General features: G+C 42.0%; 1 protein-coding gene across 4 annotated transcripts in view; it reads left to right on the top strand.

The window, feature by feature from the left end:
• ARHGAP21 (Rho GTPase activating protein 21) overlaps window positions 1–13,348 on the top strand; it is a 187,756-nt gene that overhangs the window by 71,200 nt on the left and 103,208 nt on the right. For all 4 annotated transcript variants that reach the window (XM_048837869.2, XM_048837866.2, XM_048837865.2 and 1 more), the window contains 2 exons: window positions 5,017–5,199; window positions 12,809–12,833. In XM_048837869.2, the coding sequence (XP_048693826.1) occupies window positions 5,017–5,199; window positions 12,809–12,833 (208 nt within the window). The remainder of the gene's footprint in view (window positions 1–5,016; window positions 5,200–12,808; window positions 12,834–13,348) is intronic.

Raw genomic sequence — 13,348 nt, 5'->3', positions numbered from 1 at the left:
TGTTGGCAAGAGTCCCCTTTGTGATCTCATCCCTATTGGTGACCCTGGTCTACAACACTTTGGACCTGGGCTAGGGAGCGGTGGAGGAGGCACTGAACCTGGGCGAGGTAAGCACCTAGGGCTGACCCATTGCGGGACAGTCTGGCCCACCACATCGTCAGGGAGCTCAGAGTGGGTCATCTGGCCTGCCAGGCTTTCTTACCCCACCTGAGGGGCACAGTGGTGCAGGTCCTCATGGACAATACCACAGCGATGTATTACATCAACAGACATGGCGGAACCAGGTTGTCAGCCCTTTGCCAAGAAGCTCTCCGCCTTTGGGACTTCTGTGTGTGGCATGCCATTCATGTGGTGGTCGTGCACCTGTCCAGGCCCAAGAATGTGCTAGCAGATCGCCTCAGCAGGACCTTCCCATCCTCCATCCGGAGGTGGCCAGTATGATCTTCTGAAAGAGGGGAACTCCCCAGATGGACTTGTTCGTCTCCTGCCAGAACAGGAAATGCCACGTGTTCTGTTCGCTCCGGGGGATGGACAGGGGTTCCCTGTCAGATGCTTTCCTTCTTCTGTGGTCGGTAGCCCTGATGTACGCCTTTTCTGTCTGTGCCATTGATCCACAGAATCCTTGAGAAGATCAAACAGGACAGGGCGAGGGTTAGCCTTATAGCCCCCGAGTGGCCTTGCTTGCACTGGTTCGGCACGCTGCTGTATCTTTCAGTAGCAGCGCCGCTGCAACTCCCTCTCTGGCAGGACCCGTTGTCCCCGAACCACAGCAGTCTCCTGCACCCGATCCTGGAAGCGTTTAACTTGACAGTGTGGCTGCTGCTTGGCTAAATGCAGAAGAGCAAGAATGTTCGACCTGGGTGCAACAGGTCTTGCTGGGTAGCAGAAAACCCTCCACCAGAGTGACCTATCAGGCAAAATGGAAAAGATTCATGTGCTGGGCCTCAGATCGGTGCGTCAGGGCTGAGCAGGCCTCTTGTAAGTGACCTTGGACTATCTTCTGCACCTCAAACTTCCGGGCTTGTCCCTGTCGTCAGTTAGGGTCTGCCTGGCTGCTATTTCGGCTTTCCATTCTAAGGCAGGTCAGTTTTTGCTCACAAACTGACGGCCCGGTTCTTGAAAGGTCTGGATCGTGTTTACCCTCACGTCTGGGATCCTGACCCTCCCTGGGATTTAAATTTTGTGCTATTGAGGCTCGTGGGGCCTCCCTTCAAGCCTCTTGCTTCCTGCTCTCTCCTCCTTCTCTCCTGGAAGGTTGCGTCCCTGGTGGCGATTGCATCCACCCACAGTGTGTCTGAGATCAGGTAACTTGTATTAGAACCACCTTATATGGTATTCTACAAGGACGAGGTCTGGTTGTGGCCGCACCCAGCCCACGGTAGTCTCCCAGTTTCATACTGGCCAAGATATTTTCTTACCGGTCGTCTTTCCAAAGCCCCATGATTCTGAAGAGGAGTGCAGGTTGCGTGCCCTGGATGTCCGGAGCGCGGTGGCCTTCTGTATTGACAGGACATGGCTTTTCTGTAAGTCAGCGCAGCTGTTTGTTGCGGAGGCAGACAGGATAAAAGGTTGCCGAGTGTCTGCTCAGAGGATCTCGTCCTGGCTCTCAGCTTGCATCCAATACTGTTATGAGCAGGTGAGTGTGACTCCACTGGCGATAGTCAAAGCATGCTTGACTAGAGCACAAGCATCATCAGCAACCTTCTTGGCTCAGATGCCAATCCAAGAGATCTGAAGAGAGGCCACCTAGTCGTCTCTCCACACATTTACATCGCATTACGCACTTACTCAGCAGGCCCGAGACAATGCTGGCTTTGGTAGAGCACTATTGCAAGCTGCATAACCGTGAACTCTGAGCCCACCTCCATGAAAACTGCTTGTCAGTTCCATTCTAGGTGACTCACATGAGCAAGCACTCAAAGAATTAAAACTGGTTACCTACCTTTTGTAACTGTTGTTCTTTGAGATGTTGCTCCTGTCCATTCCATTACCTGCCCTCGTGCCCCTTTGTCAGAGTTGCCAGCAAGCACGAACTGAGAGGACATAGGGTTGGCCATGCCTGATATACTGGCGTATGAGTGCGGCATAAGAACGGCCATACTGGGTCAAACCAAAGGTCCATCCAACCCAATATCCTGTCTGCCAACAGTGGCCAATGCCAGGTGCCCCAGAGGGAGTGAACCTAACAGGTAATCATCAACTCGAGGGGACGCCACTGCCAGCTATATGGATACCGCTAAGGCAAAAATCTCCGTGCATGTGCATGCGTGCACACCTAGAATGGAATGGACATGAGCAACACATCTTGAACAGTTACAAAAGGTAGGTAACTATTTTTTCCACTAAAGTTGTGGGACTGTTCGTGCTAACTGAAAAAACATCGGAGTGATTACTAGGTCAAATACCCAAAGCAGACACAGAACACTGGATCCGATTTGGAGGGCCTCATAGGTTTTCACATGGTATTTTTTTTTTTAATCTATTTTGACTTTAGCTTTGAGGTAGATAAGCATGAAGTGGCATTGGCTTGGAAAATCACAATGCCTGAATATGCAGCTGGATAAAGGGATAAGATATACAATTTATTAAAACTTTATAATTTGAGCTATAGTTATATGAAATCTACATAAATATTTGGGGTTCTTCTTAAATACATGCTTTTGTTTATGCTTGGGAGAATGGGGTGTAACAAGATGGAATTTTGACTTTGCTACTTGTATAATTTTGGGTGACATTGGCATACTGAAACATCTTGGGGGTGAATCACTCTCTAGGAATGAACTCAAAAACAAAGAGGTTGAGTCAGTATTTTCTTGAATAGCAAAGGATTAAGCCTCTATCAAGAAGCCTAAGAAATGAAATGCCTTTCTCATTTCCATTGTCACATTGCTCTAAATGTTGTTGTAAAGTAGAAGTTGGATTTACTTTTTGTCTATACCTTGTGTAGTTCCTTTTCAGGGACAGAACATTTAACTTGTGAACCAATTATGGCTGAGCCTTTACTGTATGTGTCAGTTTTGTCAGATGGAAGGTGATTGTTGGAGCAAAGTAAAGAGGTTAAAAAGTAAAAACTGATCTGGTTCATCAGCTGCTGCTCTCAGAATACCAGTTCTGAGCGCACTATATAGTAAAGAACAGAATTGTCAGACAGAAAGATGCACACAATATGTTGGGGAAGAGTTAGTATGGCTTTCGTAAGTGGAAATAATGCCTCCTCAGTCATTTAGAAATCTTTGAGGGGATCAGCAAGCATGTGGGCAAGGGTGATCCAGGGGATATACTGTACTTGGACTTTCAGAAAGCCTTTGACAAGATCCCTCATCAAAGATTTTTAAGCAAAGCAAGCAGTCGTGAGATAAGAGGGTAGGTCCTCTCATGAATCAGTACCTGGTTAAAAGATGGGAAATAAAAGGTAGGAATAAATGGTCAGTTTTCACAGTGTAGAGGGGTAAGTAGCGGCATCCCCCAAGGATCTGTACTGGGGCCAGTTGTTCAACATATTCATAAATGATCTGGAAAAAACACATCAGTGAGGTGGCAAAGTTTGCAGACAATATAAAATTATAGTTAAATCCAAAGCTGACTGTGAAAACTGACAAAGGGAATCTTACAAAATTGGGTGACTGAGGAACAAAATGGCAGATGAAATTCATTGTTGATAAATTCAGAATAATGCATGCTGGCAAGCGGAATCCCAAATATACATATAAAATGGTGGTGTCTAAATTAGCTGTTACCATTCAAGAAAGATCTTGTAGTTATTGCAGATGGTTCTCTGAAAACATATGCCCAATGTGCAGTGGAAGTGCACAAAGCTAACAATGTTAGGAACCATTAGGAAAGGGCTAGTTAATAAGACAGAAAATATGCTGTTGCTATATAAATCCTTGGTATGCCACACCTTGAATACTGCATGCAGGTCTAGCCACCCCATCTCAAACAAGATATATTAGAATTGGGAAAGGTACAGAGAAGGGCACCAAAAATGATTAGGGGTATGGAACAACTTCCATGCAAGGAGAGATTAAAAAGACTTGAACTGTTCAGCTTAGAAAAGAGACGACTGAGAGGAGGGAGATATTAGAGGTCTATAAAATCACGAATGTTATGAAGAAAGTGAATAGGGAAGTATTATTTACTCCTTTGCATAACCCAAGAACCAGGGGTCACCCAATGAAATTAACAGGCATCGGTTTAAAACAAATATAAAGAAATACTTCTTCACACAATGCACAGCCAACCTGTGGAACTTGTTGCCAGGGGACATTGTGAAGGCCAAAAATATAGGTCGGCTAGAAAAAAAAAATTAGATAAGTTCATGGAGGTTAGGCCCATCAATGGCTATTAGCCAAGATGGTCAGGGGGACAACTGCATGCTTTGGGTTTCCCTGAGCCTCTGATTGCTAGAAGCTGGGACTGGTCGATGGGATGGATCACTCAATAAATTGCCCTATTCAGTTCATTGCCTCTGAAGTATCTGGCACCGGCCACTCTCAGATGATAGGATACCATTGGTCTGACCCTGTTAGGCCATTCTTATGCGAATTACAGGCCAGGACAGAATGGTCTATATGTACAGTATATGTATGGGTTTGTGCTGGGTAAATATCTGAAATGGAATCCCAGCAGAGACCCAGGAAGCAGCTCAGTATTTGTACATGAGTAAATTGAGTCAGACAAGATTTGCAATCTGTGTGGATCTCCCTAGATTAGTTCAGTACACAGTATTAAACTCGAGCACTTGATTATTTTTTTTTTTGTACAATGACTTTCTGACATACGTACAGCTTCACTTACAATTTAAAAATAGCTATATTCACGATATAACCTGAGATTTAATCTTTGCTGGAACAAGTCTTAGTGTATTAGGCAAATTTACAGCTTGATGATATGATGATCCTGTTTGTGTATTTTGTCTTGTAAATTTTGTTTCTTGTAGATGGATTGTCTCTTAAGAAAAACAAAATTGCAAATTCTGTATTTTTTAATATAGCACTTTTTTCTAATCTATTTTAGGTGTCAAAACATAAAGATGGAAAAGAGCAGAGTGAAGTTGTATCGCCATTGGAGGAAGAAGAAACATTCTCTTGGCCTGGTCCAAAAACAGTTGTGTTAAGGAGGACGTCTCAGGGTTTTGGTTTTACCTTAAGACACTTCATTGTCTACCCTCCCGAGTCTGCTGTTCACTTTTCTTTTAAAGTAAGTGAAATGAATGAGTGATATTTTTCAAAACACCTCCATATTTCAGAAACAGAGCATTATGATGCTTTGTTGGGTTTTTGTTTTCTTTTTTTCTTTTTCTTTTTTACTCCTTAGGGATGTGTGGCAATTAGGAAAAATGATCCATGTCTCACCCCCCCTTCCCCCCCGACAAACCAGCAGGAGAGTGGGTTTGTGTGTGTGTATGTGGGGGGTGTGTGTGAGAGAACCTGGATTTGTGCTGGAAATGACCCAACTTGATTATCATACACATTGTAAGGAGAGCGATCACTTTAGATAAGCTATTAGCAGCAGGAGAGTGGGATGGGAGGAGGTATTTTTTCATGCTTCGTGTGTATATAAAAAGATCTCCTACACTTTCCACAGTATGCATCCAATGAAGTGAGCTGTAGCTCACGAAAGCTTATGCTCAAATAAATTGGTTAGTCTCTAAGGTGCCACAAGTACTCCTTTTGTTTTTGCGAATACAGACTAACACGGCTGTTTACTCTGAAACCTGTCTATATAGTACGTTGGTTTTTCTCAAATGACATGAATTACTGTCTATTGCTGTAACATTCTAAGTGTTCAGTTGTATTCAATGGGTAAAAAAAAGTGTGTATTTTACTGATAGAAAACAGTGAGACAATTTTGGTGATCTAGTTAGCATTACTTTATTCATAAAATAACATTTTTGTTACTCTTCCAAGGATATGGTTTCACATAGTGCATGCAACCATTGGGTGTTCCTCCTGGCCCTGTCTGCCAGGCAAGGAGCCAGGCAAGAACAAAAAAAGTTTTGGCTCCCAGTTCTCTGTTTGGCTCTTCCTAGACTCTGCTCCCCAGTTGTTTCCTGCCTCCCTGCACAAAGGTAGCTGGAGTTTCCTGGCTGAAGCTTTCTTTTGTATCTGCGTGCCTTGGGTGGCTACCAGACTCCTTATGGAGTAGAAGAAACTGGGCAGGAAAGCTTTGCCACTTTTGCTCCAAATCACTATAGCAGTCTGTTGTGGTTTGCATTCTGTGCCTGAGCCCTTCCACTGACAGACTTGTTGAAGCCAGCCAGCAGCAGAAATTGCTAGCTAGTCGGAATCAGGTGATCATAACATGTTTCCCTGTTCTGCAGTACAGAATGATCAGCAGGGGGTCAGCCAAGAGATTTCTCTGGATGGATTCCAGTTTGAAGCAGAGGTAGAAGGGAGTGAGGAAGTTTTGTCCGTGCTGAACAAGGTTTATGCAGCCTTGTTGCTTCCTCCTGACAGAGACCATTTTTGTAGTCTCCAACAAGAAACCTCAGCAGGTCACTTCTCTTCACTTATCCAGCTCTCCAGTCTTCTCCAGAGGCTCTTTTGGGTTCTCTTGGGTTATTAAACATATGCTTCCAGGGAAATCCCAGAGGAAGGGGAAGTGGACAGATCTACTTTTATCCCACTCTAGTTGTATGTCTTCAGCTCCTTCTGCCTTTGCTTCTGACAGCTTTTCGGAGAGCCAAAGGAGTGTGTCCCCACTGGAATGAGCCATTCTGGTGCCTCACATCTAAGGCTTTAAATATTTTTTCAGTGGAGTTTGAGGCCTGAGTTGAGATGCTAGGATCCCCATGTTCCTGCAGCAGGGCTGTTAGGCGCTCATCTTCCTTAATCCTTTTCTGTCTCTGAAATGTTGGAAATGGTTTCTCCATTCCATTATGACTCTTGCTTCAAACAGGAAATTATGGGATTAGGGAGCACTTACATATTTATGGCTGCCTGCTTATCCTCTTCATTCATAGTGGCCATTCAGTTGTTGACTGAACTTCAGTCAGACAAACTCACAAATTGATCTACAAGAATCTCTCATGCTGGCTTTTGGCAGTCAACAGCCTAAATGACCTGCCTCAGGACTCTGAGTAGGAGCCAATATCATGGTTTCTTCTTTCATTCTGGTTTTGGTGAAGTGGCAGAAGGAAGAGGAATAAGTCTTTAAAATCTCATACATCGTCTTTTCTGGAGACCCAAGACTTCTCATACACCTCTGTGTCTCCCTATCCCACTAGAGATTTATAAGGTTCTTAGTGGGTCACTTTCACTTCCAAAATATCCCTCTGCCAGTCCATCTTATCAACATCCCCTGCCTAAACCCTCACGGAGATCATGGTGGTAATTTCGGCTGCTCTCACACTGGAAGGCTTCTTTATGATCCCATACCTGGATAACTGAGTCATTCAAGCCCAGTCCCTCCAAAAGACCATCCAGGCCCCTTGTGGTCAGGACCATGTCTTTGTTCTGTTTGTACAATGTCTGTCACAATGAGGTTCTGGTCCATGAATGCAGCTCCTAGAGGCCATCGTAATACAAATATATAGTAATAACAAGCAGTATCCAGATCTCCTCAGGTCATGTTCAAAACCCTGGGATTTGTGTTAAACCTGCATAAAAGCTCACAATCCCAATACCAGAGGCTGATCCTTTTGCGTACAGTCATAGACAGGAAGGAGGCAAAAACATGAACATCCACAGAAAGGATAGAAAAGCTGGAAGCTACCTGACCTGCAAATAGAGAGTTACTAGAGGCTGCCAATCTTGTCATGATCCGGTTCCATGCTCTGTTAAATCGTGTCAGTTCCGTATTCCTTCTTCAGACCCTTGGGGGAGTGCTGAAAGCAAGCTACAGGTTCACTTGGCAATAAAGGCGTCGCTGACCTGGTAGCTACATTGATCCAGTTCCCTAAAGTATTCCCTTCTGTAGGTGCCCCTCAATCTTTCCATTATCACCAGTGGCAACCTGAACTGGTGAGCACCCACTTCCCTTTTAGATTAGTGAAGGAGGAGTTGTTCCTTGGGAAGAGGAGAGATTTCACATTGACTTGCTAGAACTCAAAGCAGTTAGACATGTCCTGATATCCCTGAACCTTCCAGCAAGTCAGCATGTCCTGATCAGATTGGTCTACTCTGTAGAAGCTGCTTTCATAAACCGTTGGGGAAAACCAAGAGTCACTTCCTAAGGGAGATGATCTTCCATTACTGAGCAGAGAGGAAATAAAGATCCTTAAGGATTCCTTTCATCTCCTTAGTTCTTTCAACAACCATTCTGCCTGGTTCAGCCACATGCTGGTCCACCCCAGTGAATGAACTCTCCACAAAGAAGCTTTCCAGTCAAGAGTTGCACTGTTTGACATTTCTTGCCTAGTCACATCCAACCTTAATTGTTGAACCACCACATTCCCTACCTCTGATATTGCAGCAGACGTGGACTCTGGTATCCTAGCTTAGGACTTGTTTGTGGGCAGCTTTTTTGGGCAGTGAGTCCTTGCCTCTTCCATCCTGATCTCTATAAAATAAAATCTAGAAAGCTGTGAAAGGAGGCTGGGAGCAAGGAACAGTCTGGGTCTGCGATGGCTTCACCACATCCCAGATTACAAATGATGCTAAGAGTGTCGTTGTTTTTTCAAAAAGTTGTTGGTTTAAATGTAGTAGCTGCAGGAATCCAGACAGGATGTTGGAAATGAAGTTGGCAAGGTACCTTGAAAACACCATCACATGTGCAAGGGTTGAGTGATCTAAAGGCAGATAATTCTCTTGCTTACCCTTGCCAATGTAAGGAGCCAGTTTTACTTGAATATTTTCCAGGGTGTCCATACTAGCCAAGTTGTGCAGTAAGGAAAACTGAAAGGCAGACTGATATTGTGACATTTTCTATTGTAATAGATTTGAGAAGTTAGGCACGTCCTAAATAGTGCACCTACTAACGTGTGCTGGGTGTTTATCATCAAGTCAGATAAGCTCATTCTGTTTAGACCCACGCTGCTGCGATCCAGCAGTTTCAGGGCACCAAATTCAGTTCAGTTTCTCCAGCATTCAGATGTTTTGAAGTCTTAACAGAAATGGGGAAACTAGGCATAGGATATGGGTTGGGATTGCCAGAGAGCACAGAGATTAAGTGGTTAGATTAAGTCAGTGTTTCTCAAACTTTTTATGCTGGGGACCTCCTTTGGTCTTAAGAAGAAAAAATCGTGACCCCTCCCCCAAAGCTTCAAAAGGTAGGGGGCTGAAGCTGACCGAGGCACCCCCTCTGGGCGTCACGGCTCCAAGGTTGAGAAACACTGCATTAAGCTGATAGTCAATGCCACCCAAGTAGAGTGTCTCTTAGTTACAGTATAAAAAACCAGCACTGCTCAGTAATAACTGTGACAAAGGCTCTTTTGTCCTAGCACATAGCCAATACATGGAGAAAGATACGATAGAACCAAAATGTGACCTTCCATTATTTATTTGTTCCTACTAAACTTTCCCAAAAGCAAGCAAAACTTTCTAACGTACCCCAATCTGGAATAGCCTGAGAAAATGGATGAGATTTGCAATGTACCATAAAAGCCAAGAGATTTGGGTTGGATCAGTGATGGAAGTGAGCTCCAGAGTTGGGGGTTCCCCACTAAAAATATTATTCATTCTTTCAGGTCTTAGTCGTACAACTCTAGGGTCAGCCAGTTCAAGTGCCTCCATTGACCTCCCTTATCAGATAAAGAAAGCAATTAAGGCAGTTTCTAAGGTAACCAAGACCCTAACCAAAACTGGCATAGCTCAGAACAAACAGCCTGAATTGCACTGAAAACCAAATGTGAACCTTTGCAGAGTGGAGCACAGGTATAATGCTCTGTGGAACACATGAAATAAGCTGGCAACTGTATTAGTTTGGGTTTCAGTAAATGAGAAGTGTAGCCGCAAGTAGAACTAGAACACAGAGTGGTAATTTAGTGAAAAGGTGACAAACGCATGGGTCACTTTGGCAGCTGTCTGCATCCACAAAGATCTGTTAAAGCTTTCTAGTCAGCTGAAAACGTGGTGGTGATGGTTGGGGAGGATGTGGGGAGAGCCATCATTTATTAATTACAATTCACTACACTGTCTCTATTTTTGTTCCATTTTATTGAATATAATGTTGTAATACCTGAATGTGAACAGTAATGGATCAGTAGTATTTATGGAGTATTACTGTCATTTTACATATATGTTAAAGTTGTACCAGAGGCCCCAGTCAGGATCAGGGTCCCGTTGTGCTAGTGCTGTACAAATACACATAAAGACATGGTCCTTTCCCAAAAGAGCTTTTAATCTGAGAAGGCAGGTGACATGTAAAACAAGTGGGAGGCAGATAAATCCAACACAACATTTTATATACTTCTCTCTCCCTAATATATTGTTGGAGAGATTGGGCATCAGCTGTCCTCATCTGCTTCCCAACTTGCCTTTATTTATTGGCTGGTTTCTTATTTGCATCATGGCAATGACTAGTCTTGAGGAAGTGTGTGGTAGCCTTATGGATCAGTTCAGCAAGGGCATTCCGCGCGTTAAGGGGCAGTGTGAGAGGAGATGTAAGAAGCTGACAAATGGGCAGGCAAGGCTGGTATCATTGTAAAGGTGCCAAGGTGAATGATGAAGCAGAGAAGAGTATAATGAACATTCTAATCTTTCATTTTTACTAGTGCTAAGTAGCAACAGAAACTTACTTTTAGAAGTGTAGTACTTTCTGCATGTCTGTATTGTTATGAATGATGTAATACAACTGAAACAGTACACGCTAAAAAATGTTGCAGCATGTATGGTGAACGTAAAAATGCTTTTAAAAATTGAGAAGCACTTGTACATTTTTTTTTTTTAAGGATTGAGATCATTGCCTTGATATCATACAAAATCAATTTAATATTAATCTTTTCCAGCTGTTTTATGACTCAGCTGTACATGCCACATGAGGGATTTCCAGTTCTTCACAAATTGATACCAATTTTACAATTGGTAATCTATCAGTATTGTGTTTACTATATCCTATATTAAACTGGTCCCTCTCATAGTTTGGACCCATACTTTTATAGCCTTGGAAAACGAGAATCCAAATATTTAAAGTCTCAAACATTTTTTTTGTTCAGTGAATTGGGTAGAAACTAGATAAATACAGATTGCCATTACGCAATTTTATGCTGCAGTCCTTTTGGGTGATCACAGTTCAAAACATGTTGAACTGTTACAGGAAGCGAGTGCTGTAATAATGACTTTTAACACTAGTTGTTCTCTGGGACAGTGTTTTTGCTGAAATACTGAACAGTCTGTATTGTACAAAAAAGCAAAGGTATACACTTGGCTATTCTCAAAATTAGCCTAATTGATACAATTGTTATAGTATATCTGCTTTTTAGAGATAGACATGTGATCCTTACTAGCTCAATCCTTTTTAAAATTAAATTTTTGTGTTGAGGTTTTTAAAGCTTCCACAGACTCATTGGTAACTTCTGTGCTGTAATGACAATGTATTGTGATACAGCATTTCTGTATAATCTGCACCACAATGAGGTGTGTTGTAGCTAGAGGGACCTTTCCCTGGTCTATATTGTACCACTGCATATTATAAACTTTCAGGCAAAAAAAATCATTAATTTGGAGTAAAGTTTGGGATGAAAAGCTGTCATTCCAGGAAAACAAAATTAATAGAAGAAAGATGTATTTTTTTTGTTTTTAATGGAAGCAGCCTGGAAATTTGGAACTAAGGCTCCACTTAAACATATTACACAGGTAAGATTACCAAATAACTTTTAGCTTTGCCTTCACTAGTTCACCTCATTCTGAATGAGGCCATGTCAGCCAAGCAAAGTAAATTCCTAAGCCAAGCTGCTTTAAAAAAAAAAAAGAGAGAGAAAGTTAATAGACTTTTGAAGGGGTTGGAACGGGATTTGTTTTTTTCTTTAATTTTCTTTGGCAGGCTGGGAAGAGACTCCTCGTATTTCTTAATGTCTTTTTGCCTTAAATTTTCCAGAAAAGTTCTACTTCATGACATGTAAGCCCATGTTAGATTCCAAATTGGTAGAAGTTTGGTGAAGTCATGGAGTAGATAAAATCAGCCTTAATATAGAATAGGAGGTTGACCTTAACTGTGGAGTTGCTACTGAATCTCCATATTGACTTTATAACGTGATTCTAGACAGAAAATTGACTATGTAAAAAAGGGAACTACTTATTCAACTTCTCCTTCATATTTTCAAGTTATAGCTGCGTACTTCACTGACGCAACTCTATTTTTAGTTAATATTGAAAAGTCAACGCAAGTATGAGAGAAGGAGCATCATCATCATCCAATTTGTTACCTAAGCTATTCTAAGTGTAGAAACTTATTGATCATATTACAGATCGACAAAGCTTGATTTAGATTTCAGGTGGAGTTTGCAGGATATGCGGTTAGGAAATACTTAAGACTTAAAGTGAACTAATTTTACGATGAATCATTGATAGACAAAAAATGTGGAACCTCTCCAATTTTAGATGAATTGCACTTTTGCTGTACAGCTTTCCTTTTTGGTATATTTTCTTGAATCAAATAATGCCATGTGACTGCTGCTATGTGACTTATCAAGGAAGTAAGATGAGATTTGTTTGTTTAAATATACACCTTACCAAGGTTTTCAGTAATTGTCTAATTTTAAAAAGTGCTAAACATCCAGCCACCATGAACATCAGACCACTTATTTAGGTGCCTAAGTATGGGTTTGTGAGCCTAACATGGCACTCATTTTTTTAAAACCTTGTCCATACGTGTTTTCTTCCATTTGGTAAATTTTACATTTTAATTGTATTTTGTTTTTGTTTGGCAGGATGAAGAAAATGGAAATAGAGGAGGTATGCATTTTCATTTTTTTATTTTAGTATTCCTTATTTATCATTCATCAATGTAACAGGTGTGCGTTGTAATGGCTATTTAAGATCTCTGACTTAAAAATTAAGTGTGAGACAGTGCAAGTGTTTTTATTGATCCTCACACGGCTTTGGAGCAGAAGTCCATTAAGCACAAGAGGCGATGTATTCTATCACCCCTAACTCTTTTTAACTTGAAAAGCAGTGTATTATGTAAGTATAGTGGCAATGCTATGAAGTACACTATATAATCTTCATGGAATAACTGTAATACTGTAGCTCTCATATGAGTACTATGTGAGAAACCAACTGGCTTAGCTTTTTAATGCTTAGGCCATGATCCTTCATTATGATCCACACAGATGCAGTCCTGTTGACTTCAGTAGCACTCCACGGAGGTACAGTATACAAATCACAATGCAGGACTGGAGCCTGATTCTGTATACAAACCATTTTCTCTGTATATTGTGGGCAAGTAATAACTTTATGGTTTCTGATCA

This window comes from Caretta caretta, chromosome 2 (genome assembly GCF_965140235.1).
Source record: "Caretta caretta isolate rCarCar2 chromosome 2, rCarCar1.hap1, whole genome shotgun sequence".
In the NCBI taxonomy this organism is placed as follows: Eukaryota; Metazoa; Chordata; order Testudines; family Cheloniidae; genus Caretta; species Caretta caretta.
This window is presented reverse-complemented; position numbering and strand designations above follow the sequence as displayed.